This window comes from Miniopterus natalensis, chromosome 5, assembly GCF_054644295.1.
Source record: "Miniopterus natalensis isolate mMinNat1 chromosome 5, mMinNat1.hap1, whole genome shotgun sequence".
NCBI classification, from domain to species: Eukaryota; Metazoa; Chordata; class Mammalia; order Chiroptera; family Miniopteridae; genus Miniopterus; species Miniopterus natalensis.
In genome coordinates, this window is record NC_142085.1 from 90,827,157 (window position 1) to 90,854,264 (window position 27,108).

Genomic DNA, 27,108 nt, shown 5'->3' on the forward strand with positions numbered 1-27,108 from the left:
GGGCCGGGCGGGGGACAGGCTGTAACCCCGGGACGAGTTCAAGCGGGAAAAGTTGGAGGGGAGGTAATTTAATGCGGAGGCGGGAGGCAGTTGGGACCCGTGTGAAATCCCTCTACATTTTAGCACCTAGAAAAGGAATCGCTTTGAAAAGACTAGTAAGTCCCCTTTTAGCGAGTGCGATATAACCCGCATTTCTTTGCTGCCTTGGCTGCTAGTAACTCAGGACTCATCCGAGTAAATCATTGTGAGCTACGCGTAGGCTGTGGACGTATTTACCTTCTTTACTGTACGCTTTTAACTTTATTTCTTTACCAGTTTTCTTTTAGATAAACCTTGACTTTTTAGGAGGTTTTTAATAACACATTGGGACATAACGTTCATACATTATATATTTTCGAATCTTGCCGTCGTTAATGACTCCGGGCAAGTCATACAAGCGCGTTATTTGTTGCTGAGCCCTGGGCATCGGGCCAGGAGGCTCGCGATGGTTGCATCGGGTGCAGCTGAGGTTTGCGATGATGAGCTTGAGAGATTCACGAGCAGTTTAGCCTCGGTCTCCGGGAGGGCCCTTCTCACGTCTCCGTCGTGTGTCTCACACTCACACCCTGTCTTAATAATTCCCCAGAAGTGGGAATGGGCCCATTTCACAGGTGGGATACTAAGGACATGGCTAAACAACCGACCTTCCTCTAACACGCCGAGGCTGGCGGACGGACCTCACCAAGCGGACGGGCCGTTCATCCTTCATCCGCCGACCAGGCAGAGACGAGGGCCGGTGCAGGTCCTCACTCTGGGCCTCGCACCCAGGTCCTTGGGCACAGCCACACACCCTTTCCACCCAGATGTTTAAAGGATGGAGAGGAAAGAAAAGGCCCCAGTGGACGACCCAGGCCGTATCCAGGGAGCCCGGGACGCCCGGTCGAGCAGCTGGCCTCGCGCACAGCAGATGGGACGGTCCTGCTGGGCCCAGAGTGTCCGTAACTCCAGCCAACTGCTCTCCAGACGGCCAGACAGCCCGCGCCTGTGCCCGGCTTGGCTGACACCCGGGGCCACTCGGGGCGGCCGGGCTCCTGGCGCAGGCATCGCCTGGCGAGTTTTCCTCCCCCGGCAGCAGCAGCAGAGCAGAGACTGTGCTCAGCCACCTGGTCAGGACTCTGGCCACGCATTAGCCTCCAGTAAAGCCATTCAGCCCAGCGAACGCCTCCCGCGAGCACTCGGAGCCCCGCCCACGTCCCCTCTGACCCTGGACGGGAGAAGGTGGTCACTGGGTCATCACAGGGATCCCAACGGCGGAGGGCTGAGCACCAGCCCCAGGCTCGGGCGCCGCTGGGCACCCCAGCAGCAGGGCTGATCCGGGTGGGCCCACGCTCAGCTCCCTCAGCCGCCCACCATCCGCCATCCCCAACGCCCAGGAAGCCGTGAGCGAAAGTCTGGAGGGAAGAGCGCCCCTGAGAGGAGCCCGACGGCCGCCTGGAGCCCCCTGCGCTGGACGGATGGACTCGCCTCGTGGGAAACGGGAGCCACTGACGGGTGTAGACCCGAGTGCGACCTGACAGCCCTGGGGGAGCGCGGGCTGGGGCGGAGGCCGGGCCAAACCGCAGACGGGTGGCAGGTGTGGGGAAGAGCTCAGACTAAGGGGTGCAGGGGAAGGAGGCCCGTGGGGCTGAGAGGGGAAGAGAAAACCACAGGGCCCGCGGCCAGACGGTCCCCGAGGGCACAGAGCGACACAGAGAGAACAAAGAGCTCAGAAAGAGGCAGCCGGTGGCACTGCCAGCTGCTCCAGCCATTAAAGACGACGGGGAAGGAAGACTGCTGACGGGCTCACCTGCTGACGGGCTCACCTGCTGACCGGCTCACCTGCTGACCGCAGGTAACGGGCACGCCCACGTCCGGGTTAGTCGTGTTTTCGGTCTAACTCGCTGTCACCTGCTCAGAGGCCTCCAATGGTCTGCGACATGCTTCATCTTCCAGGTGATGACTTTCCTGTGTGTGATCTAGGTGAGTGTTTTTATTTTTTATTGAATTTATTGGGGTGACGCTGGTTAACAAAATTATATAGGGTTCAGGTGCCCGATTCCACAGCACATCACCTGTAGCCTGTATTGTGTGTTCACCACCCCAAGTCAAGTCTCCCTCCATCACCGTTTATTCCCCCTATAGCCCCATCCCTCCCCCCAGGGCTCTCTAGGTGAGTATTTAGAATAAAAGTATATGGCAAGAGGTAAGTTCATAATATAACTTTATTTATTTAGAAACTCATCCCCTGTAAGTTTCAAGAAGCATAAACTCGGGCCTGGCTTTGTCCCTCTCCGCCTGGGGGAGGCGGTCAGTGGCCGGCCGGACGCCACGCTGTGACCTCGCGGTGCCGGACGGCCTTGTTTTAAGCAGGCTTCCGATTCTTAAAAACAACAGCAACCACACAAAAGCAAGTCCAGGTTGCGGATCCCGTGATTCTCAGCAAGTTCCCGTCGGCCGATCGCACCCTGAGCTTCTCTTTGTGTCTGAAGTGGGCTGACTGTGTCCACGTCCTGAGGAGACGGCCGACTGAAAACTTGGCCGAATAGAAAAAATACGTAAAAAAATAAAACTCTGTCACGTCTTCCAAACGGCGGCCTCTTGCGACCTCGGGGACGCTGTCCCCCTGCGGGGAGCACGGCGCTGTCACATCTCCGTCTGTGTTTCTCCACCCTGGGCCACGTCTGTGGCTCCCACGGGGCGTGGCGCGGGCGGGGCCCTGGCCTCCAGGCCCTCCACGGCGGCGTAGGCCAGCATGGCGGCACACAGGACGGCCAGGAGGACGTAGAGCTTGGTGCTGACGCACAGGAAGGTGCTGTACCCGAAGGCGATGACGAACCCCAGCGCCTCCCAGAGGCGGTAGTTGGCGAAGGCGGCCTCCTTGCTCTTGTCGAACAGGACGCCGAAGAGCACTGCGGAGGAGAGGCCCCTGAGCGCGGCGCCCGGGCCCCAGGCGAGCCCTCCGCTGGCGCCGACAGGGCTCTGCCTTCCCAGCGCCCAGCGCCCTCAGCAAAATCCCTTTTTATTTTATTTATTTACTTTAAAAAATATCTCTTTATTGATTTCAGCGAGAGGAAGGGAGAGGGAGAGAGAGAGAAACGTCAATGATGAGAGTCACCCATCGGCCGCCTCCTGCGCGCCCCCAACTGGGGATCGAGCCCGCACCCCGGGCCTGTGCCCCGACCGGGAATCGAACCTCCATCTCCCGGGTCCTAGGCTGATGCTCAGCCGCCGAGCCACACCCAGCCGGGCAGACCGTTCTCTTTTTAAAACACAGAATAATTGTATGCGGCGGGTTATAGCCTGGAGAACGGTGACAGGAATCGTCCCGTAAATAAGAAACAGGGTCCGTGACATGTCAGCACGGGCGCCCGTGAGCGGTGCCGGCTTAGGAGAGCAGACGGGCCTCCTGCACAGGACACAGGCGTCCCCGCGAGAGCCCGAGGGCCACCGCGGAGCAGTGCCAGCCGCGCAGCCTTGGATTGCGACCGGCACGTCCTGCTGTGCAGGTAAGTGGGTGAGTCACCGCTGAGTAGAGCAGGGGAGGAGGCTGGTGTGGCTCAGCGGTTAAGCGTCCACGTAGGATCCAGGAGCTCGGGGTTCGATTCCCGGTCAGGGCACGTGCCCGGGTTGCGGGCTCGGTCAATGGCTCTCTCATCATTGATGTTTCTCTCTCTCTCCCTCTCCTTCCCCTCTCTCTAAAAAAATCAATAAAAATATATTTAAAAAAAAGAAAAACGAAAACAAGTGAGGGGCCCTTGAGAGGTGGCAGAAGCTACGCAAAACTTCCACTTTTAAAAAATACAGAAAACATCGTCACAGCGTAGGGTGGCGAGTTCTTGGGGAGCCCGGGGAGCCTGGCTATTTAACGTCACTTCTCGCTGAAACCACAGCCAGTAGAGGAGCTTCTCAAATGTATGAAAATAACAGCTTTCCCCCACAACCGATCTTTCCCTGAAAAAAAAATTACTTTTTATCTATACAAAAAAACCCAGAAATCGTGCGTTTTAAACGAGCATCCCTTCTTCGAGTCTTTATCCGAGCCGTTCATCGGACCTCACGTCGCTTTGCCGAGCCTCTTACGCCCACGACGGGACAGGGAGAACCGGGCAGTTACCCCTGTGTCTCGGGGAGGAAGCCAGGCATTTTCACTGCAGTCGTGTGAAACTCCCGCAGAACAGATGCCTAGAGGGCCTGTGGCCTCCCATCCCATTCCCTTTCCTGGCTCGTGTCGTAAATACGCTTAAAATCCAGGGGAGCTCAGGCACGCCAGCTAACGCTTCAGGGAGCAAGGCGGGCGCGGGGCGGTCGGTAAGACGCCGGCGTCGTTCACGCCCCTCGGGTGCTGACGGACGCCCTCCCCGTGCTCACCCGGCAAGGTGGGCGGAATTCCCGCAGGGCCGGGCGCCACGGGCTTACAATTCCCGCGCCAAGGAAAGCTGGGGAGCCTCTGCCTCCCTCTCCCTGAATCGCGTTTCTGCTGTCGGGCAGTCGTGGGCCTGGCTGCGGGGAGTTTCGCTCCTTCCCCCGAGCTGTGGACCTTGACCCAGGCGCCAGTTACAGCCCTGAGCCAACCACGTGTCACCTGGTTCAGAGCCTCGCGAAAGCCGCCCGAGCCCCTGAGCCAGCGGAAACGATCGTGGGACCCAAACCCTGGAAACCCACCAGCCTTAGGTCTGTTCGGAGATGTTTTCTCAGCTGTTTTAAGGAAGAAGCCGCCCAGGGACCTGAGCCCACGGCCGGTGAGGTCATGGGCATGACTCTCCTCGGTGCAGGGGGGCAGCCAGGCCTCCGTCCCTGGAAACGTGGGCTCCTGGCTTGTTTGGGGACGGGTGTGCCCGGTTTCTTGTCCCCGGGTGCTTCCCGGGTAAAGGCGGGCGTGACGTCTACTCGGGAAGGGCTGTCTTCTGCGCCGAAGCCAGCGCCCAGGGCCCTGGGCACCTCACCAGCTGCAGATCTCCAGGGGCACGGATGGCGGCCTCCCGGGGACCCCAACAGCCCCCCTCCCGCGCCGGGCTGTGGACGGGTCTGCGGGGAGCCCGGGGCCCAGCGCCCACCCTCACTCCTCTCATTTCCAGCCTCCACCCAACGGCAGCCGTGCTGTCCCTGTGTCCTCCGTGGGTTGCCCCCACACCCGGTCCCTCCTCTCCAGTGGCTCCCTCCGAAACCCTCTCGTCTTACTGTGGAAAGCAGGACCCGGCAGCACCCACCGGCGCCTCCCTGACACTCCAGTCCCATGGGTGATGCTGACACGACCGGTGCCCATGGGGCCGCCCTCTCCTCCCGGCTCTGAGCCGCAGGGGACTCCCTGGGCCTGGGGCCGCCCTCTCCTCCTGCCCTGACCACTCAGGTTCCCCCCAAGGCCGTCCTGGCTGTCCTGCGCGGCGTGGGACACGGTGGCCTCCGTCCAGTCCTCCCGGCCCAGCGGAAGAGCCCCCAGTCCCTGGGCATCTCCCTCCCACAGCCCGTGGACCTGCACCTCCACCCTGGCCCTTAGGCTCCCACAGTCCAGCGTCACTCACCCCGGCTCCCAGGGCCAGCCCTCTGCCCTCTCCTCTCCTGTGTTCCTCGCGTCCTGCCACGTGGCCTCACGTCCCACAAGATCACCCAAGACAAGCCTGCTGTCTCCCCTCCCCGCCCCCCTCTGCTCTCTCGGGCTCCTGAGCCACCGCCCTGCAGGCAGCCAGCAATCCCGCTGACCCGGGACGGCCCCGCCCCTCCTCTGCCCTGTGGACCTCTGCCCTCCCGGGCCAGCCCCGGGCACTCGGGGCAGGTCACAGTGCCCCTCGCGTGAGAACCGTGGTTCTCAGGACGGGGACTCGTGCCCTGGGCCGATGGTGTTTTTCACACCGTGGACCTGAATAAACGCTCAGAGGAAACACTTCACGTCCGTGACGTCTGCTTGGCTCCCAGCTCTGCTCTCCTGGCTGGCGAGTCTCCACGTCTCCCCGGGGCCCCGAGCCGGCGGGTCCTCACCCTCACCAAGTCCCCCCGGCTGCCCAGGTTAGGGGCCCAAGCGGGGATGTCCCTGTGCTGTGCACCCACCGCTGTTCTGCGTCTGCCAGACGGCGTCAGCCACGCCCCAGAGGCCAGAAAACACGAAGAACACGGCCAGCTGCTCGGGGTTTGGTTTCCACAGCAGCAGGGCGATGATGCAGGACAGGTGGGTGGCCGCACCTGCGGGGCAGGGGGGGAACCGTGGGAGGTGAGGGCCACGCCGGCACCCTGGGCGTCGCCTCCTGGCGCGAGCAGCGTCTCCTGGAAATGCACCAGGCTGTTTCCTGCAGGTGGGTTTGGCGCTGACGGTGCGGCCGGTGTGTGCGCTTCGCAGTCTGGTTGCAACTCTGCTCACCTCTGGCCTTTCGCCTCCTCGCCGCCGGGCAGGGGGGCGAAGAGTCGCAGAGGGAAACATGGTCTTGCCTGGGCCGAGGGGCCCAAATCATGAGGGTCCAGGCAGAGAGCGCCAAGGGCTTCTCCACTCGGGAGACGGGAGGGGTGTGCCCACCCTGGAGGCTGGTCTTCCAGGCAGGGAGGGGAGGAGGGAGGGGAGGCCGGGCTCAGCCCCCCGACTTTACCCTAATGGCTCGTGTTTCTGCTGACCCTGTGCGTCCAGGATGCAGCGACACAGCAGCTGGGACGCTCCGGAGACCGCTGGCTGCCTGAGGCTGTGTGGCCTGGGGCAAGTCACTACCCGTCTCTGTCCCTCAGTTTCCCCGACTGCAAAGCCTCCTCCACAGGGTGGCGTAGGGATGGAACCGAGGACATGCCGGCTACGTGGCCCTAGCGGGCTTGTTGACAGAGACCCCTGGGCCTTGACCAGCAGCCGGCCGCGGTTTCGTTACACCCTGAGATCTCGCACCTCACGCTGTCTCTGACCCTCTCCCCCTCCCAGGACAGGTGAAGGTGCCGTGTGGGGAGCTGGGAGTGGGTCAGCTCTGACAGATCACCAGGTGATCTTCACGCACCAGGTGACTGCAGGTCACGCCCCTCGGGAGCCGCCCCTGACTCCCCCCTCACCCAAGGACCGAGACAGCCTCACCCCGCGGTCAGGGCATCCCTCTATTTGCCTACACAAAACCCTGCGCTGGCCCCACCCCGGCCCCGTCGCCCCACCCGCAGTGGGGCACCCCCCAGCGCCAGCCCCGCGGAGCCAGGTGGGCGAGGGTCCGCCTACCGAATGCGTAGAGCGCGATCCGGCCCGTGAACTGGGACACCTTCCCGTAGAGCTGCGAGCACAGCGCGTTGGTGGCCGAGAAGCAGATCATCACGTAGCCCACGAAGTGGATGCCGAGGGCGCAGGTGGCGTAGGACTGCGGGGGGAACGGGGCGTCACAGCCTCCCCGGGCCCAGCGCTCCTCGCGGTTCGCTGGGTCCTTTGCGGACACGCGTCCTGCTGGGGTCAGCTGTCCTGCTCAACTGGCCTGAGCCTTCTGCCCAGCCCGGCTCTGGGGGCAGAGGGCGGGGCTGATGCTGTGGGAAAGCCCTGCCCTGCCTAAGAGCCGGCGGGGACCCCGGGGACAGACGTCTGGACGGGCTGAGCGGCCTACTCAGCCCTTACACGGGCCGATCTGAGCTTTTCCTGGGGGTCGGGCAGGTCCCCTCGGTGGGGAGGGGGATGAGCTCCGAGCAGCTGGGCAACAGTCGGTGTGACAGGAATGGTGGCACGTCACTGTCCCTCTGTCCAGACACAGGATGTCCAGCACCAAGAGGGGCCCCATGTGAGCCAGGGACTCGGGTGATTAGGACGTGTGGGTGCAGATTCACAGATGGCCACAAGCACACCCTCTGGAGAGGGCTTGGTGTGGGGGGGCTGTGGGGGGCCTGTGGGGGGCATGGTGTTGGGGGCTGTGGAGGGGGGTTTGGGGGGGCTTGGTGTGGGGGCCTGTGGGGGGGCCTGTGGGGGGGCTTGGTGTGGGGGGCTGTGGAGGGGGGTTTGGGGGGGCTTGGTGGGGGGGCTGTGGGGATGGGGGGGCTTGGTGTGGGGGCCTGTGGGGGGGCCTGTGGGGGGGCTTGGTGTGGGGGGCTGTGGAGGGGGGTTTGGGGGGGCTTGGTGGGGGGGCTGTGGGGATGGGGGGGCTTGGTGTGGGGGCCTGTGGGGGGGCCTGTGGGGGGGCTTGGTGTGGGGGGCTGTGGAGGGGGGTTTGGGGGGGCTTGGTGGGGGGGCTGTGGGGGGCCTATGGGGGGGCTTGGTGTGGGGGGGCTGTGGGGGGCCTATGGGGGGGCTTGGTGGGGGGGCTGTGGGGGGCCTATGGGGGGGCTTGGTGTGGGGGGGCTGTGGGGGGCCTATGGGGGGGCTTGGTGGGGGGGCTGTGGGGGGCCTATGGGGGGGCTTGGTGTGGGGGGGCTGTGGGGGGCCTATGGGGGGGCTTGGTGGGGGGGCTGTGGGGGGCCTATGGGGGGGCTTGGTGTGGGGGGGCTGTGGGGGGCCTATGGGGGGGCTTGGTGGGGGGGCTGTGAGGGGGCCTATGGGGGGCATGGTGTTGGGGGGCTGTGGAGGGGGGCTGTGGGGGGGCTTGGTGTGGGGGCTGTGGAGGGGGTTTGGGGGGCTTGGTGTGGGGGCTGTGGAGGGGGTTGGGGGGCCCGTGGTGGGGAACAGGGGTGCATGGGCAATTGCCATGCCTTCCACCGAAACGGCTCTAAAACGAAGTGTGCCTCCGGGGGTCCCTGCGCCAGCCCCGGGGCGCCCCGCCCGGCCCGCGGTACCCGGGTGTAGTCGCCGGCCAGGAAGGCCTGCTCGAAGCCGCTGTACAGGGCCAGCAGGACCAGCAGGCGCAGGCGCCGGTCCCGGCCGAGCCGGAACGTCGAGAGCAGCGTAGACCGAAGAGGCGGCGCCCCCCCCTTCGCTTTTCCGCGGAGCGTCGCCGATGGGGTCGAGGAGCAGCGCCACCAGCAGGACGGCGACCACGCCGCTCCCTGGAAGGAGGCGCGGCTGGTGGGGTCCGGGCGCCGGGACGTGGCCCCGTCCCCCCCTCCCGGAGGCGACGGGCGACCTCAGGCGCGGGCTGCAGGTGAGACCCGCCGGCCGCCCCGGCCAGACTCGGGCCTCCGACGTGGCCCCGGGCTCCTGCACACGCGGCCACCGGGCCTGGGCACGGGCGCTCCGGGCGCGTCCACCGTAAAGCCCTCTCCCGGACCCACCTCACTCCCTGGTGTGTGCAGCCACGGGGGCAGGCGCGTCCGCTGCCCACTAAGTGGCCACAGCTCCCCCTGCACAGCCTCCCTTGCGGCCTCGAGCATCCCGCTGGGACACGCCCCCACCCAGGTGCCACGCGGGAGGGGAGCCTGTGAGAGGCGGGTCACAGGTGCAGAAGCCACGTGCTTACTAGGAGGCAGGCGTGTGTCCGGAGCTGCCCGGGGCCCAGAACCTCCTCAAAGGGCATGAGCCGGGCATGGCGGGTGTTGCACAAGCCACAGGCCGCGCTCCGGAGGACCTCGTGATGGGGACGGAGCCCGGCAGCCCCGGGAAGTCGCCCCAGGGAGAGAGTTCCCTGCCCTCCAGGCCGCTTTCCTCCCCTCCTGTTTTTCTGCTCTTTGCGGGAACGTGGCCTTGCTGAGGGGAAAGAGACTTTCAGACCCACAAGCAAGCCGGGAATCGAGCCACAGGAGACGGCGTCTCCAGGCTCCATGTGCGCATCTGTTTCGCACGAACTTCGACTTCAGTCCCTGGTGCTGGGCCTCTCTGAGCCGGGAACTGGGCGTGACGTGTGAGTGGGGCCCGGCCGCGGCCCGAGCACGCAGCGGGGACCAGGGGGCGCTGGCTGGGGACGCTCACAGGCCACCTGCGGAGCAAGGCAATGCCCGTGTCCGTGGCCTGACTGCTCCTGAGGACAGGGTTGGCTGCACATGATTTCAATGAAACGCCTGAGCTCGCTCAGCCGGACGCACTGTGGGGGACTTTCTGAGCAGCGACATTGCTTGGACGTGGGGAGACGGTCGTTTCCAGCCCAGGAAGGAGCTGGGTCTTGCTTTCCGCGAACTCCGCCCGGGGCCGTGAGCACATACCTGTGTAGATGCCCAGCAGGGTGTAGATCAGCTCCCGGGAGGGGCTCTGGGTGTGGTTGGTGGGCGCCGTGGCCATCACACAGTCACTGGCCCCGCAGGACAGGAGCTGCTCCTCCTGGATGGCCCCTGTGAAGGGGGAGGAGCCAGGTGACGTGAGAACACAGGTAATTTCGTAGGATACCGGACGGGAGGGACAAACGTGCAGGTGGAAAGGAGGGTGGACACACCCCAAACTGGGTGTCACAATAGCTCAAGGTCACAAAACGTGGCTCGTTTGACCAAGTGTCTCAAAGTCCATTTCCCCTAAGGTCCGTGTCCGTATGCTTGATTTTAGGGCTGTTTGGGCAAATGTGCCTTAAATGTTGGTTACTCGTTAAATTCGTTTCCTGACATAAATGAACATTTTCAACTTTCAAAAATTAATCAAGGAGAAGAACACGTATTAGAAGGGGTGTCAGGATGGCTGGGTTCTCACTCAGGTCCATCTGTACCAGCTCCATGGCCTGGGATAGGCCGTTTCTTATCTTTTCTGAGGGTTACTTTCCTATCTGTTAAAAGTAAAATGTGACCCGGCCGGGCGTGGCTCAGCGGTTGAGCGTCAACCTGGGATCCAGGCGATCGGGATTCGATTCCTCGTCAGGGCACATGCCCGGGTTGCGGGCTCGATCAACGACTCTCTCATCATTGATGTTTCTCTCTCTCTCCCTCTCCCTTCCTCTCTCTGAAATCAATAAAGATGTATTTAAAAAAAAAAAAGTAAAATGTGGATTATCACATCACATCACATCCCATGAGAAAACGGGGAAGAAGGATTTGACTGGCTTCCCAAAGGCAGGACTTTACACGGAACGGACTGGAGGGCCAGGGCGAGGGGCTGGGGGTGGTCCCGTGACAGTCAGGAGAGTCAGCACTTTCCCCCGTTGACTAAGGTTTCTTGTGAGAATCAGAGAGATTCATGTCCTAGGCCCTCGGTTTAAATCCTCAGGCACCCAATGGTGCAGGCATAAGACAGGCACACGCTTCACCCGGGGTCTGGGCCAGGTGCCCTAGAACGTCCGTCATCAAGTGCTCACTTCAGTTCAGGAATAAGTGGTCTCAGGTGGAGCATTTAAAACACTAGTCTTGGGCTGGTAAACACCCAATTCAATATACACAGGCGATGTGCTGTAGAATCGTATACCTGAAACCTGTGTGACTTTACGTCACTCTGATCAGTTCAATTTAAAAATCTATGGAACAAAAAAGTAAAAAATAATAATAAAATAAAACACTGGCCCGGCCGGGCGTGGCTCAGCAGTTGAGTGTCGACCTGGGATCCAGGCGATCAGGGTTCGATTCCCGGTCAGGGCACATGCCTGGGTTGTGGGCTGCAGCCGATCAATGACTCTCTCATCATTGATGTTTCTCTCTCTCTCCCTCTCCTTTCCTCTCTCCGAAATCAATAAAGATATATTTAAAAAAACAAAAACAAAAACAAAGAAAACACTGGCCAGCGGATCAATTCAGGGGGAAAATAGGTCACTTGAACCTGTTCTCGGACAATCGGGAGGACAGTGTTGACTCCACAGACCCAAGGTCCACGGGTGGCGGCCTCAGCTTCCCCAGGGGAGGGGGGCTCAGAGTCGGGGAACCTCCGGCCACAGCACTGCCGGGGAGGAGCCGGGAGCCAGGTGAGGCGAGGCACAGGCGGGAGAACCGCGCCTTGAGGGCCCACGTGATCACCGCGCGAGTCCCGTGACGCGGGCGTGCTCGCCCGGGGTCAGAGACGCTCTCGGGGCCCCCGTGGGCCGTCTCCTCTTACCTTGTGTGGGCTTCTGGCCAAACACCAGAGAGGAGATGAGGTTCCCCCACACGCCCGACGACTGGAATATGAGGAAGAAGATGCCGAAGTACTGGTTCACCACGTCCCTGCCCGGCCTGCCCGCGGCCTCTGCCCGGGCGTTCCCCGCGAGGGTGAGGTAGGTGCACTGCGCGGACCACAGCGGGGCCGCTCCGAGGCCCAGCAGGATGGAGGTGGGGATCAGGGTGTACCTGTCGGGCAAGACCCGCACGTAAGGGGCCGCCGTCCCCTCCGCCCCCCTCCGCGGGGGAGGAGGCCTCAGGCCTGGCCCCCTGGAAGCACTGCTGTGTCTGTGGACCGGTTGGGCGGACGGGCCTGTCCCCTCCTGACCACCGTTAGACTCAGAGACACGAGCAAAGTCTGCGCCTCGTCTGGTTCAGGTTCACTTGCGAGACCCGGGGCCACCTTTGTGTTGAGGGCAACGGCCCTGAGCTGGGAGCCGGGATGGCGAGCAAGAGGGGGCGGGTCCAGGTGTCCCTAACAGCTCGGCAGGTGACAGCCATTGACGGACACTCTGCGTGAACCTCCGTGGTAACGCGAGCCAGAAGGCTGTGAGGCTGTCATAACCAGTGTGTCCTGGGTGACAAGCCGTGTCCCTCAAGGAAGGCTGGCAGGCGTGCCTGGGAACAGGGCGCGGGGCCCGTGAGCTTAGAGCTTGGTCCCCGAGGTCCCTTTCCTTCAGGGAGGAGGCAGAGCGCAGGGTGGGTGCCGGGCTCCCACCCTGCCGAGTCCACTGCCTGCGGGGAGGACGAGCGTGTCCTCCCTCGGTCCCCTCTGCTAGGTCCCCCTGGCACCTGCCCTGGGCATCCTGGATTCTCCTCATTTTTCCTGGGGCAGTAAAACTTCCCGGCACCGAGAGGGAGCCCGGCACAGGCCCCGGGGGAGTCAGTGCGGGAACGGGGAGGAGGGGACAGCAGAGGGGACAGCAGAGGGGACAGGCCTCAGCAGGGTCCTGAGCAGGAGCCGAGGGGAGGCCTGGGGAAGCCGAGCTCGTTGTAAAGCGGGGCCGGGGCGGTGGCTGGGGCGAGGGCGAAGGGCGCGCCCACTGCTGCGCCCGGGAGGACCAGGCCGGGGCCCGCGGCAGGCAGGGTGTACCAGCTGGCGTAGAAGTTGCCCAGGGAGAAGGTCACGTAGCAGCACATGGAGGCGACGATGGTCCACTTGCAGCCCAGGATGCGGATGAGCAGCGGCGGCAGGAGCATGGACGAGAGCAGCACCGCGCCGTAGAGCGTGCTCAGCACCGTCACCCCCATGCCCTCCTCGCCGTACAGGCTGCTCTGTGGGGACACAGTGAGCGCTCGGGAGGACGGGGCCGAGGGGACGGGGCTCGTTGCCCCCGCAGCCCCGAGCCCGCCGGCGGCAGGCCGACTGGGGGGGGGCTCGCCGCCAGCCGCGTGCGGCGAAGGAAACTGCGGCTGGCGACTCCGGGGGGGAAAGCAGGGCCGGGGGAGGACGGCCTGGGAGGCCTCGTGCGCCTGGGACACCTGCTGTCCTCCAAGGACAGGCGAGGCCGCTGGGACGAGCGTGTCCAGGCCCCGCGGGAGGGACTCCTGCGGAGTCAGAGGGGAGAGCGGCCTTCTGGGCCGCCGACCTCAATTCTCCACATTTTTGTCATTTTTGAGCTGAGTGCCTGGTGCAGCCTGGTAGGAAGTGACCAGAGGTCAAGTCGGAAACCAGAACAGACTCCCTGTCCTTTTACCTCGCCTGTCCGAGGAAGGAAGACCAGGCAGGTCAGGGGGAGGCAGAGGGAGAAAGGGGGGGCGAGGGGAGGAGGCTGAGCCACGGGAAAGGGCTGTGGTTCAGGGACGGTGGGAGCTGACGTGTTGGTAACACCAGCAACGGGCCTGGTGGGCACTTAGGTCGGCCAGTGGAGCCGGGGAGACTTTTTTGGGGGGAGGGGAGCACGTGGGCTCTGGAGGATGGGAGGTGCCTGGGGAGGGTGGGAGGTGCCGGGGATGCATCTGCACAGGCCCCGTCCCGAGGTGACAGGCAGACGCCACTTGTCCACTCTCACGGACTCTACGTGGTCTAGTGAAATCTGACACATTCCCATCGCTGCCCCTGAGCACAGAGGATCCAGGGATTCTTCCTGGTCTCCTGTAAACCACCCAGAGGCAAAGATATCTTATCCGGCAGCAGCCCAGGCCTGCTCTCCTCGTCCAAGGGTCAGCTACACGCCCTCGGTTGTGCAACTGCGCTGGGCTGGGAGTGAGACCCACCCCTGTGGGCCTGCACGTCCAAGCCACTGCTGCTCCAGGGGTTTGGGGGGTGAGTGGCACAGTGAGCAATCCCACGTTCCCCGCCGTCTGTGGCCACGGGGATTCCCGGAGGCCAAGGCGACGAGAGGGCCTTGCGCAAGGGCCTTACCTGCAGGCTCTGGAGGCCTCCGTAGGCCGTGAAGAGCAGCAGAAACCCCAGGGAGACCACGAGCACGTTCCGCAGGCTTCTGTCCATTGTTCTGACGGACGGCGTCAATCATCCGTGGACACGCGGACTATAGTTTCCTACGAGAGCGCAACCGGGCCCGGGAGTCAGTCTGCACCAAGAAGCCCTGTCCTCCCGTGTGAGTTAGAGGCTTAGTCATTAGGTTTCTGGGAGTTAATGAACTTGGCTGTTATGACACCATAAAGCAGCGCAGTGTTACTCATTTAACTGCTGGAACCCACAGCCACGCCCCACAAGGCAAGAGATCAGGGCTTAGCCTGGCGTCCTTAGGCTTTTTGCCTACCGCTTCTAGTAGATGTGGCCCTCACAGCGAAGGAATGGCTCATGTTACAGAACATAAGCACACAGGATACGATATTGTACATCCGCACCGTATGGACCCATCACGGTCCCCTCCCCACCAACAGAAAGGGTCAGTGCTGCAGAACATGAAAGAACTTCAGCCTTAGGGAACAAATTATGTCAACTTCCGAAGCGTTAACGTGACTGTAGGAGCCCGGGGCCAGAGTGTCGGTGCCTCGGAGACTGGCCCTAACCCCACGACCCCATCCTCTGTGGGCTTTACCTAGTGCAGTGGCCGCCTCGGCTCTAATCACTGTTGGAGAACTTGGCTTCTTAAATCTGGGAGCTGTCAGAATGCAGAGCCAGCCAGGATGCCATCCCGGTTTGCTTTTGTTTGCAAGTCAGTAGGTCCCTGGGAAATCATTGAGAAACGTCTGGCGCAAGTGGCCCGGCTGGTTTGAAAATTCCTGTCCTCAGCAGCTGCTTATCTGGGACTGTTAACTCCGGGAAAGATTTGTGGGAAGCTGCAGAAAGCCAGGCTGGAGGAGAGCTTGATGTGATTGACTGGGAACGTTTTTTAAAAGACTTCTGTTGGGAATTATTGTGTGGTTTCTGAACACAAACAGGACGGGCATGTATGAATATAGACATGTACATACATGCACGCGTGTACCTGCATGCAATGCGTCTGTAAGGAGACTCGGAGCAGGCCCCTTTCTGGACAGTAGAAATTGTGGGAGGAGAGGACACCCTCAGTGTCACTCAGATCAACATTCTTGCCATGAGATACACCTGTGCACTATTTCCACCTTTTTAGAGAGAATATAGATTTTAAAAATCATGTAGATTTTAAATAAAATATATTTTTACAAGGAAATCTTGTGTGACCTCCCAGGACTCCTCAGTGTGTGACCTCCTGGGCAGCCGTGGTGACGTTCGCTTCCGTGGTAGCTGGTGGAGAACAGGCCTCTTGGCTTGTTTGTTCCGAGGGACACACAGGGCTGGCTCTGCGGCCTGGAGCTTCCCTGGGTGATAGGACCGGAGATAAGATCTGTTCCCAGGGTGATAAGACCGGAGATAAGATCTGTTCCCTCCATGGCCGCCTCCTAAGCTCCAGGTGAAGGCGTGTTGATGGGCATGACCGGGATCGACCTTGATGAGACAGGTGACCTTGTCCAGCCTCTGCTGTGTGTCCTTAGTGAGAAAACCCGCTTGTTCATGTCTTCTTTACATTCCAGGCCTGAGCCCCTGAACTCCGACAGCCCCACAGCCAAGTTCTTAGGAAGGAAGAAGCCGGTGGGGACCAGCCCGAGTTAGACCCACCTGAGGTCCACTTCACCTGGGGCGGGCTGGGCTCAGGGAGCACTGACCTGGCGGGGGCTCCGTGTCCCAGGGCTGGCGACACCCAGGTGGCTTCCTCGGTCCCCACAGCCGTCCCCCTCTCTGTGCGGGACCAGCAGGGGGGCCTCCCTGCCTCGGGAGCGTCACCGTTTGGAGAGCCCGGGATCTCTGATGGGTGGTTCTCTGCATGAGTTTTCTCTTTATTAATTTCTCACCTGCGCGGTTGGGAAGGTCTGTATTTCTCTGTAAACTCTCCACACAGAACATCAGCTTACTTACAATATGACCTTGACTCAGAAAACGGTCATGGAAAAAAATCACATTTTCCTTTTAATTGGCTTTCAGTTCTCAGCCGGGGGCACATTCGACTCTGCCGTCACGTCCAGGGGCTCACACAGCACCCTCGGTGTCACTCAGATCAGGACGATCCATTAACGGACCGTCATCGGGACGCCCGGTTCATCTCTATCTCAATCGGTCGCACCCCGGCTCGCCCTGGAGTCCCGCCTCCTCTCACAGCGTTCGCGGCTGTGCAGGCCGGTGACCCGCTTTGCCCCACGAGCAGCGGCCTGCGCTGTGGCCTCCAGCCTGTGCCCAGCAGGGCTTCTCCTGCGGGGTCGCTGGGCCGTCCTTCAAACATACGTCCCTGGGTGCTGTTCATTCGTTCGTGGAGCTCGTATGTGCTGGGTGCAGGGGGTGCTGGGAGCTGGGGACGGGACCACACGTGAAGCTCTGAGGGCCACGGCCCCTGAACCCCTGACCTCACAGTAGCGGAGCTCCAGGCAAGGGGGCAGGTGTTTGCATTGTGACATGAGAGGGACCGTGACCCGGGCCCCCAGGCTCTGACGGCTGGAGGAGCCGCAGCCCAGGGGAGGAAGGGGTTCCACAGGGCGGCAGGAGCTGAGGCCTGAGGGACACTCGGTCCCCGGGGAGGGAACAGGATCGAAGTAGGATTGAGGTAGGAAGAGTCTGTGACTCACAAGAGCAAATCACAGTGAGTGTGGCCGGTGGGGGGGGGGGGGTCGGGGCAGAGGGGGCTTGTCCGGCCCCAGTCGAGTCTGGACCTCGAGCAGGGAGGGGAGAGATGGCACCAGACACCCACCTCTGGCCCCGACACCCACCTCCGACTCTCGCTCTAGTTTGTCCTAAGTGCTATACAAGTGTTTTTTAATATACGTGGAATTATTCTATATATTTTTTCTGCTACTCACTTTTTCAATGTGTCAGAACTCCCGGCCCCCCTTGGTATTAAACACAGGCCGGCGTCTGCCTCTCTGTGGCTCGTGCGCCGGAGGGAAGTCTCGTCATTTATCTGTAGCGGCCCCTCTGCATCCGCACTAAGCTGCTCCTAGTTTTTTGTGAATCCAAAGCAAAACTATGGCGAACACGCTTCGCCTGTCTTGAACCCACAGGCCAGGACTGCGGAGCACACGCGTGTGAACTCGGCCTCAGGCAGGGCTCCCGCGGCCGAGGCCCTGCGCTCAGCAGCCCTGCCCTCGGCCCTGCTGGGTGACAGGAGGGCTCTGGGAGCTTTGCTGTGCGTTCCCTGCCCCGAGGGAGAGCGGGCCGGGCACCGCTTCCTGCCCACGGGCCGTTCGTCCTCCCCTTCCTCCCGGTCGGCTTTTCGCACCATCCACGCTGTTCCCTTCGCCGCTCCCTCGCTGTTAGAGGCACACGGTTCCTTCAGAGTCGCCTCCTCTCCCAGCCGGGTGGGGGGTCCCTGCCTGACGTCCCGGGGACGGACCGGGCGCCTTGGCCCCAGCTTCATTTCTCCCGGGAAGACGCCACTCACACGGCGCTGCCTTGAGGACTTTCCCGTGAGGGCTGTCGGTGCTGGTGACGCCCCCATTTCCACGGAGCTCCCCACGTCCTCTGTCCAGCACCTGCCATCACGCGCGTCCACGTGCTCCACCGGTTCCCGCGGGAACTTGCTCTCTCACCTCGGGCGTCCGCGCCCAGCCTCCCGTCAGAGGCCTGAGAGCGCGGGGTGAGTCCATCCGGTGCGGAGCTGCCTGAGGGGAGTCACGGGACTGGCCCGCCAACAGCGAGCCGCGACCTCCTCGCTCAGGCCGGCAAGATACGAGCGGACGTTCGGAAGACAGACAGACAGATGGTGACTGCTGACGTGGGAAAAGACAGCCCAGGCAGAGAGGGAGGCATCCAAGTCATTAAAAAAATTTGAATTAATTTAAATCAGCCAGGCGGGCAGAGGCTGAGTGACTTTCTGAGGCTCCGACTTCACGTCCAGGTGCAGGGGCCTGAGCTTAGGACTCCAGAGCTTTGCCTCTGTTCGAACGAGTCCCACGTCTCGTACCATCTTTTACGTCTTTCAAAGTAAGTCTCTGGTTTACGGCTGAGTCTGCGGCCTCAGGCGTCCTGCGCTTTACGCAAAGATCCATGAGGTCCCGGCTTCTTCAGGTCGGTGAAGCTTCCAGGCGAGACCGTCCACCCCCTTCTCAGTGTCCGGGCTGGAGCTTCCTGTGAAAGGGAGGATTCCCGGCATGTCCCGTCCCAGGTCGGCTGGCCCGAGTCCGCCTCCTGCCCCAGGACACGACTGACGTGTGGTAAGAGAGCCACCGAGATGGCTTTTGGACCCGTGGCCGAGCCCGACCCCGAGCCCATTTCCCGACCGTGCGGGCGCCTCTGCTGGTCAGTCTCCTTTGCAGACAGTTACCGCTCCACTGTCCATCTTCACAGGTTCACCGAACCGACTCTGACAGGCGCAGCTTCTGATAACTTTCGGATTCTGCCGCTGACCTGGAACCGAGGCTGCCCTTGAACCTGCCTGGAAGGGACCGTGCCGGGTCCTCCTCGCTGCCCAGCTGGCAGCCAAGCGTTGGGCCTAGACTGGGGGTCCTCATCGCCCAGGGTCTCCCTCCTCCCGACCCCCGGGCCTGCACACCCGCCGCAGGCCTGAGGAAACCTTGGCTTGGGAGGTTCCTCCAGGAGCAGACGTCGGGAGGCGGACAGCTTTCCCAGGCCCCACCACCGTCTTCATCGCCAGTGTGAAGGCCTTTTTCTCGTTGCCTTTTCATGACTTGGTTTTCTCTCTGTTAACACGGAAAGCCAGGGCTCCTTACCTCTGCCACCCGTGGGCCTCGAGGGCTGCGGCGCCCGCCCGGGCGCTCCTGCTGAGGTGGTTTCCGGCTTCAGGTCCCCGCCGGCTGAGCCGGGAGAGCGGGCCGCCCAGCAGACCCCCCGCGCTGCACCCGGCCGGCGCTGGCATCGCGGCGAACGCAGGAAACTCACACACAGGTCACTTGGCCACAGCAGGCCAGTGCCCGTCCGCGTGTTCTTTGAAATCTGATACCAGCTGGCCGGTGTCCTGGGGCCCTGGCTGTGGTCCCCGCGGGCACCGTGTTCTCGGAAACGCCTTTAACGGAGCTCCCAGCCGTGGGCAGGACAGCACACGCTCGCCTTGCTTGGAGGCAGAACACGATGAAAAAGGAGATAAGCAGGAAAAAACAATTCTCCCACGGACCGGAAATCACAGCCTGTGAGTCCCGTGGTGAGACAAGAGCAGCGTGGCCCCGACGGCGCCCGGGAGAGGCACTGACACCAAAACTCTGGTCCACCGGCCGCGTATTAGAAGGCGACCCAAAGCGGGGAGTCGTCAGGTTAAGCAAACGAGCGGCTGCTAGAACGAGGTGGGCCTGATGCCACCACAGCCGCGTACACGGAACGATCTAGGCCTCAGGGTGAAGGAACCGAAGCCTGCGTGCGGACAGACCCCCGCCAGCGGGCCCTCGGGACAGCCAGTCAATAGTGTCGTGGCTCTGGCTGCAGCCAGTCTCCGCGGGTTGTGCCCCAGGCTCCCGTTGTCCACAACTGCCCACAACTAGCCGCTCTGGTTGTCGCTGCCCCATTTGAATCGGCTTTTGCTAAAATAAACTTAACGTTTCTGCCGTGCCTCGGTTTACCTCGCAGCAGCGTCTTCCCCGCGTCACCCGTCGGGGCCTCCAGCTCCTGCTGGTGCTCAGTCGACGGGGAGGGAGGAATAACCACGTATTGATCTTAGCCATTCGTTCCCAGTTACGTCAGACAGACAATCTCATGTTCTCCCACCACCCAGGGGGAAGGAGGAAGATGCTGGGCTCCCGTCTCTACGCAGCAATGCACGTGGCCTGGGCAGTGGACCCGGGTGCTGTACCTTCTAAGTTCTCAGCTGGACACTCTAACAGACGCCAATTTACAACAGAGAAACAAACGGACACTTGGTAACGTGTACATAGGAGACACCGGGGGGAAGGCACGACCCCCCAAAGTGGCTCAGGACTCAGGCCTGACCGTCCCTTCAGCTGCAGCCGAGGGGAAGGGGCGCGGAGCAGAGCAGCCCTGGGCGGTCAGCAAGCTCAGGCCGCGGGGGAGGCGCGGCTGCTCCCTCCGCTGACCATGCTCCTGGGCCGGTCCTGCTTCTCTTGGGGGCACAGAGAGGGGGGGACACGCTCACAAAGGCAGGTTCCTGAATAAATGTCCCCTGCGCGAGGGGCAACTTCCCGGCACGAGGATGACAATAGACCAGGCCCAGGACCGAGGGGCAGAGAGGAGGGGCGGGCACGGCTGCATCTCAGGCACGTGGTGGCGACGCCAGGTTCCGGGTGTCACCCCCGTGCAGGGCTGGCAGTAAGGTACCGAAACTGAGCTCAGTTCTCCGGCCGGTAAAACAGGAATAATGCTATTTATGCAGGTGGTGAAAACGACAGGTGAGGAAGGTGAGGCCTCACACGTAGCCACCTCCAAGCATCTGAAGTCCGCATGGGTGGCTTAGTCCTGAGTGACAGGGGAGGGGTCCGATGACCCAGCGTCTCGGGGGCTCTGTCACCGGGGGCGCAGGGAAGCCCAGTCCCCAGGGAGGAGCTGGGCCTGGGGAACCTGCTGTCCTGAGATCCACATCCCATTGCAAGTGGGGGACTGTGAGTGTCACCCGCTGCCGGAGGCCTGCTCAGTGCCCTGTCCTCCCTAACCGGCCGCCTCGGAGCCGTCCGGGGGCACTGCGCCCTCACGAAACACACGCTCTCTCAGCTCCCTCCAGGCAAGGGTGGTCATGACCAGCTGTGTCCAAGGAGCCCTTCAAAGTCGGCCTGTCATTGGGGTGCTCCTGGGACTCTGCACCCCAGCCCCTTCCTCTCCCGGGACCCAGGGGGAAGCTGCTCAGGTACGTCAGGGAGGGCAGAGGAGCCCGTCCCTGGGGAAGGCGTGAGAGCCCTGCACCAGCCCGGGGCCGCCGCCTCCAGACGCCTCCTCGCACAAGGAACATTCCTGTTTGGGAGGTGGTTCTGTCCAGGTCTGTGTGACGTACGGCCAAGCACATTCCTGTTGGGAAGGTTGTAAATGGAAAAGTGTTCAGAGGAAAGTAACCTCACAGGGTGATCTGGTCGTACACTCCTAGCTGGGCAGGGCATGGTGGGCAGTCACGCCCCAGGCCTATGCCTGCTTTAATAAAGGTTTACGTTTGCCCGAAGCCGGCCCTTCCATTGTTTCTGTGCAACCAGGTTAGCAGACCTTGGAAATGCCGGGAGTGACAACCTTGAAGGCAGGGCCATGGGGGGAGCAGCAGCCTTGTTAACCTGTCACCGGTCCCCACCCCGCTCTCTCCCAGTTCCTGGAATTTTCCTTCCTTTCTTTCTCTAACTTCAAATGCAAAGAAGAAATTGCACAACTGTTGTTCTCAGAAGCATTTGTGACCTGGCTCCCTGGCATGTCATCCGTCTTGGCTCCGACAAAGTCCTACAAAAAGCTCTCTGCAGGTGTGGACGTTTCTCAGGCCGACGTTCCTACAGTCGTCTACTCTCAGCGCCCGTGGAGCCCGAGCCCGGCGCTCGCTGCCTCCACCCCAGAGGACTTAGCTCAGGTCAAGTCCCAGGGCCGACTCCGTGGGCCACCCTGTTCCCGGCGACGCTGGCGGTGAAACGGCACCCGATGTTACCTGCGAGGTTAGGCCTCGGTTCTTGAGGACGACAAAGAAAGAATTCAGTCGGGAACTCAAATTATAAGAAAAAGCTTCTTGAGAAAGTTACAGAGGTAGAAGAAGTGAGCCAGCTGGACTGTGTGGACTCAGGAAACAAGTTACAGAAGCGAAAGAAGGGCCCTTGGAGCTTAGGAGAGGGAAAGGCAAAGGTGACGCACCTGTGGGAGGAGGGGGCGACGGGAGGGGAAAGGCGCAGGGGTGCTCCCGAGAGACGCACTGGCCCTTCCTCTTGAGGGGCTGAAAGGCTGGGGGTTTACGGGCGGTCTCGGGGGAGGCCCCCAGTAGAATATTCGTCAGCTTTATGCTGATGAGATTTATTCCCTAAAATGAGATTTATTCCCTGAACTCCTGTCCTTGGGCGTGGTTGGCACCAGTGGCACTAACTGGGTTTCTGCAGCTGTCGCCCTGAGTGGGGTGATTTAAGCTGCTTACCCTCTGGTGGGGAGGAGACGTGTAAACCATTTACTCCTAAGTGTTCTTGGTTGGGGAAGACGGGATTTACTAGAGGGCTGTAAAGGCCTGGCCGGTTAACTGTCTCAGTTTCCCTGTTCCGCTTGTCCCGGTTACTCGCCTGTCTCAGCCAGAGCCTGGGAGTCGAGAGGAGCTGTGTTTGCTCGGGTGGGACAGGAGCGAAGGCAGAGCCACGGACCCGGGGAGGACAGTGCCCCCCGTCTGGGCGGTGCCTCCAGACTGTGCCAGGGGCGGAGTGAGACTGAGGGCGACCAGCTGGTCTGGCGAGTTTTCACTCACGTGACTCACGCAGAGCCGCCTGCTGACTCTGACGGGGCACAAGGACTGAAAAGGACCAATGTGACCACATTTTACAGAATGTGGTTTCCAGGTATTTCGCGTCCCCGGCTCCTAGTCGTTGTGACAACCGAGGTCACATGCTGAAGAGGTCCTCTAGGGGGCGATGTCACACCAGTTGACGGGCACTGTGGTCGACACCACATTAGGAGGTGACCTTCCCGAGAAGGGACGACGGGCAGGAAGAGGGGCCTGGGGACGCTGGGCAGCAGGAAGGGGCGGCAGGGGAAGGTGGGCGGCATCCAGGGGGCAGGCGGGCTGGAGGGCCCCACGGGCATGTGATGCAGCGAGGCCCCCTCGAACCTCAGAAACAGGCTTCCTGGGTAGCTGTCCCCACATCACACTTGTGCAGTGACTGAGACGGGTGTGCACGTGGCACCTGGAAAATGCCCGGAGAGGGCATGAAGGAACCCATGTTCCTATCTAAATAGGGAGCCTTTGTAAGGACGGGAGGCGCAGCAGGGAGAGGGCTGCCCAGTCCCTTCCTGGAGATGCCCGGGGGGGGGACGCGGGTGCACGGCCGGCTGGCTTGTGTGCCGTCGGGGAGCCCAGGGCCTCTCCTTCAGCCTTAAGTTCTTCCTAAAACATCTGCAGCATCAACAGTATCAATAGCTTCGCCTCTTCAAAGACCTAAACAGAGCTGCCAGCAGGCTCCAGATGCCACCGACGGCCAGACTCTCACGTCGAAGTAGGGAGCTGGCGGCTTTCATAAAAATCCACTGTCAGGTCCCTTCTACGCGCCGTCCCGTGTAGTCACCAGCACGTCCCTCCGTGGGATCCGGAGTTAAGTCGCTTCTCCCAGGTGCCCGTTGACACCCAGGCCCCCGCCGTCAGGTAGAAAAACCGGGCTGGGCCTGGGCTTCCCAGAGCTTTTAACTTCCTTCCTGTTTCCTGGGGCTAAGGGAGACGCTTAACAGAAAACTGTATTTTTAGGCGGGGAATCTTATCTACTTTAGCTGTCGATATTTTGGAGTGAAGTTTATTCTTCCTCTTTTACCTTGAAACCGGTGAGGTGTCTGGGTGCCCATCCTTCAGTTTGCAATGGGCACAGAGCAGCCTCGTCAGAGGCGAGGTCTGGCTGAGGGCCCCCCTTCCTACCCCCGCGGGGACCCTGGGCAGCATCCACGCTCCTCCGAGCCGGCCCTGCCCCCCGGGGCTGCGGCGCTCAGAGAAGCCAGCGGGCAGGTCCCCCCACGCTCCAGCTTCCTGTGCAGAAACCCCCTTGAGTCACTACAAAAACCCCCACGGATGTGCACTGATCTTGTCAAGCGAGGCTTCCCGCTGTGTCGGGAAAGGCCGATTAGACCCGAAAAGAAGCAACTCAGAAGCAATCTTACAACGAAGCCGGGAGTCGACTGGGGTCACAGCTAAGAGAACAAGCAGAAACATATTTTGATGATAAATGCTGTCGTTATTTTACATTTGGCAGCATCAGAAGGAGTAACTTCAAATTCTTGAGATATGTTCTTGTTGAGAAAGCAAAGCTGGGTGGGGAGGCGGGAGTCCTCGTGTTGGCTCCAAAGCCTGGGGGAAGGGGCTGCTGGGGCTCCAGCGCCCCCTACTGAAGGTGCATCTCAATTGCAGGCAAAGTGTCCAGACAAATGGGCGCTTGAGGGACAGGCCTGTGAGTTTCTTGCTACACTAGAGATAAATGACCACGTAGGTGTTTCAGTGTGTGTCACAAAGAGTGATTGAATATTTTTATCTTGTTTCTTAAATTATTAAAAACATTAAGTAGCCCTAGCAGGGTCGGCTCGGTGGTTAGAGCATCGGCCCGCAGACTGCAGGTCTGGGTTTGACTCCTGTCAAGGGCACGTACTCGGTTGCAGGCTCGATCCCTGGCCCCGTCAGGGTGCATGTGGTAGGCAACCAATCGATGCAGCTCTCTCATATCAATGTGTGTGTTTTTCTCCCTCTCTCTCCCCCTTCTACTCTCTCTGAAAAGCAATGGAAAAAATGTCCTCGAGTCAGGATTAAAACAAAACAAAATTTTAAAAAATTAAGTAAAATATAACGTAAGTAATAAACATTTAACATATTCTCATTCTAATATTATTGGCACATAGATTGAAATAGTTTTATTAAAAATACACAACTAAACATTTTAATAAAATCAAGAAATTTTGATCAGCTATAAAAAATTTAAATACTATATTATTGGTGTGGTTTTTAAAAGATTTTATTGACTTTTTTTCTTTTGAGAGAGAAACATCAATGTGAGAGCGAGATATCGATTGGCTGCCTCCTGCAGGCCCCAAAGTGGGGATCGAGCCTGCAACCTGGGCATGTGCCCTGACCAGGAATTGAACCGGCAGCCTTTGGTGCATGGGGCAACACCCAACCAACTGAGCCACTCAGGTCAGAGCTATTATTTGGCTCAGTTGGTTGAGTGTCGCCCCATGTACCAGGAGATCACCGGTTCCCTTCCCAGTCAGGACACATGCCCAGGTTCCAGGCTCAATCCCCAGTAGGGGGTGTGGATGATTCTCTCTCATCCATGTTTCTCTCTCTCTCTCTCTCCCTCTCCCTTCTTCTCTTGGAAATCAATAAAAATATATTTTTTAAAAAGTTATTTAAAAAGATCAGACCAGGGCTTAGCCACGTGTGAAAGGCACATGTGGGATCCGATTGAGTTGGAATTTGAATAATTAAAGCTTTTCTAGTTTTTTAAAACAACTTAAAAATATAGGATGCTAATTATTTTGAGTAATGAGCATGTCTTGTGAAATGGAGCGGAAGGGAAGTTTGTGTGAAGAGCAGGAGAAATTGTCCAAGAGCAGAACTGGGAAAATGCCAGCCGGCCGCATGGGGGGCCGGGTCCCAGGGAGCAACGAGGCGGCTGCACCTGCCCAGCTCCCCGCCTGCAGAGACCCTGCATGTGCTCAGGCTCCCCTCCTCCGGGTAACCCCGTCCTGACCTGCTTCAGGGGCTGGTTTCCGTGGTGAAGGCCGCATTTTTGGCGTCCTGTCTGAAGCTGAAAGTTTGCCTGGGGGATGGATGGGTCAGATTTTATTCATCAGCCGGAATGAGTTTCCACTCGAAGGCATTTTTTAAGGCTGCTTTTTATTAACAATACAGCAGAAAGTGTCCTTGACAAGTGAGAGGAATTCAGCCCAGAGGCTCAGGTCAGGAGGGTGGGGCAGAGGGGGGAGAGGGAAGCTGAGAGACCGAGGGTGCTGGCGGGTGGATGACGGGCTCTAGTCAGAGACCCCACCCCCGTCTCTCAATCAAGAGTCCGAGAGACGGAAGGAGGCTTATTTGGGAAGTGAACACACAGTACAATGTACAGATGATGTACACCTGAAACCTACATAATTTTTTCACCCCGATAAATTCAATAAAAATGTAAAAAGAAAGAAAAAGATTAAGCAGAGGCAGATGAAGGGCGTTGGGGGCCAGAGGCAGCCATCCGCTGGCAGAAACACCGTCTCCCTTGGGGCCTGGACGCCCAGACTAGCCAAGCGCCTGTGATGATAAACGTTTTATTATGTCCTCAAGGCCACTGAGTCTTCAAGTTCACGTCCCCCGACAGCTGCCCGGCCCTCCCCTGCAGGACCACAGGACCGCAGCGGGAAGGAGCGTGGTGTGCGTAGCTGGGCTTCGGTTCAGCAACGCGGTGCCCGCGGCCGCTTCCAGCACCGTTTGACCAAGGAGGATATTGAACAGCCTGGTCTCCAGTTTCACTCCTGTTTCTGCCACACAGCCCTGGGGACAGGAGGAGCTGCGGTAGACCACAAATCCACACGGCTTCCCTGGGATCCGTGTCCCTGTCGCCTCCGCCCCTCAGACGCCTGCAATTAAGTGAGTCACAGAGTCCCAAGGGTCTGCAGACTGGAACGGACAAGCAGTGTTACTACCTGTCCAGGTTAGGCAGGCAGGGCTAGAATCCCCGCTCTCCCATCACCTGTAAAGGGCTGTTCCTACCCTCTGCCGCATGGCTTCCCAGTGCCCGTGGGACTGGGCAGAGCACCAGTGCTCTGGTGGAGGCCCTGGTGGTCCCCTCGGGCTCCTGCCGACTCTCTCACGCCCACTCAATGCTCCATCATGAGAAACACGTGCCCCATCAGCTGCCATCCGTCAGCTGCAGCCCCTGAAGACCAGGTGGGGTGAACTGGAATCCAGCCCAGAGCTGGGAGCCCAACCACCCAGCCAACCCAGCTGAGCCACTGTTGACCCAGAGACTCAGAGTGAGACCCAGAGCCTGTTCCTGGAAACTGCCCAATTTTGCAGATGGTTTGTTCCCTGGTGTCACTGTGACAAGTGCTGACTAATAAGCCAGGTCCCTCAGATTGGTTGTGAGGTTCTCATAAAACAGCGGATGCAAAAATGCCTTGAAAACTGCTTTTTTTAAAAAAGATATGTATCCAAAGCAACCTCTTCATAAAGGCAGGAGCTTTTGTTACTGTAC

General features: G+C 60.5%; 1 protein-coding gene across 1 annotated transcript; it reads right to left on the reverse strand.

Moving 5' to 3' along the window:
- Positions 1 to 2,661: 2,661 nt before the first annotated feature.
- UNC93A (unc-93 homolog A) lies at positions 2,662 to 14,311 on the reverse strand. Its single transcript, XM_016212923.2, is given in 9 exon segments — positions 2,662 to 2,927; positions 6,061 to 6,192; positions 7,190 to 7,325; positions 8,719 to 8,869; positions 8,871 to 8,928; positions 10,018 to 10,143; positions 11,819 to 12,048; positions 12,953 to 13,134; positions 14,225 to 14,311. Coding segments are annotated over 9 exon segments (1,368 nt in total).
- Between the last annotated feature and the right edge of the window lie 12,797 nt (positions 14,312 to 27,108).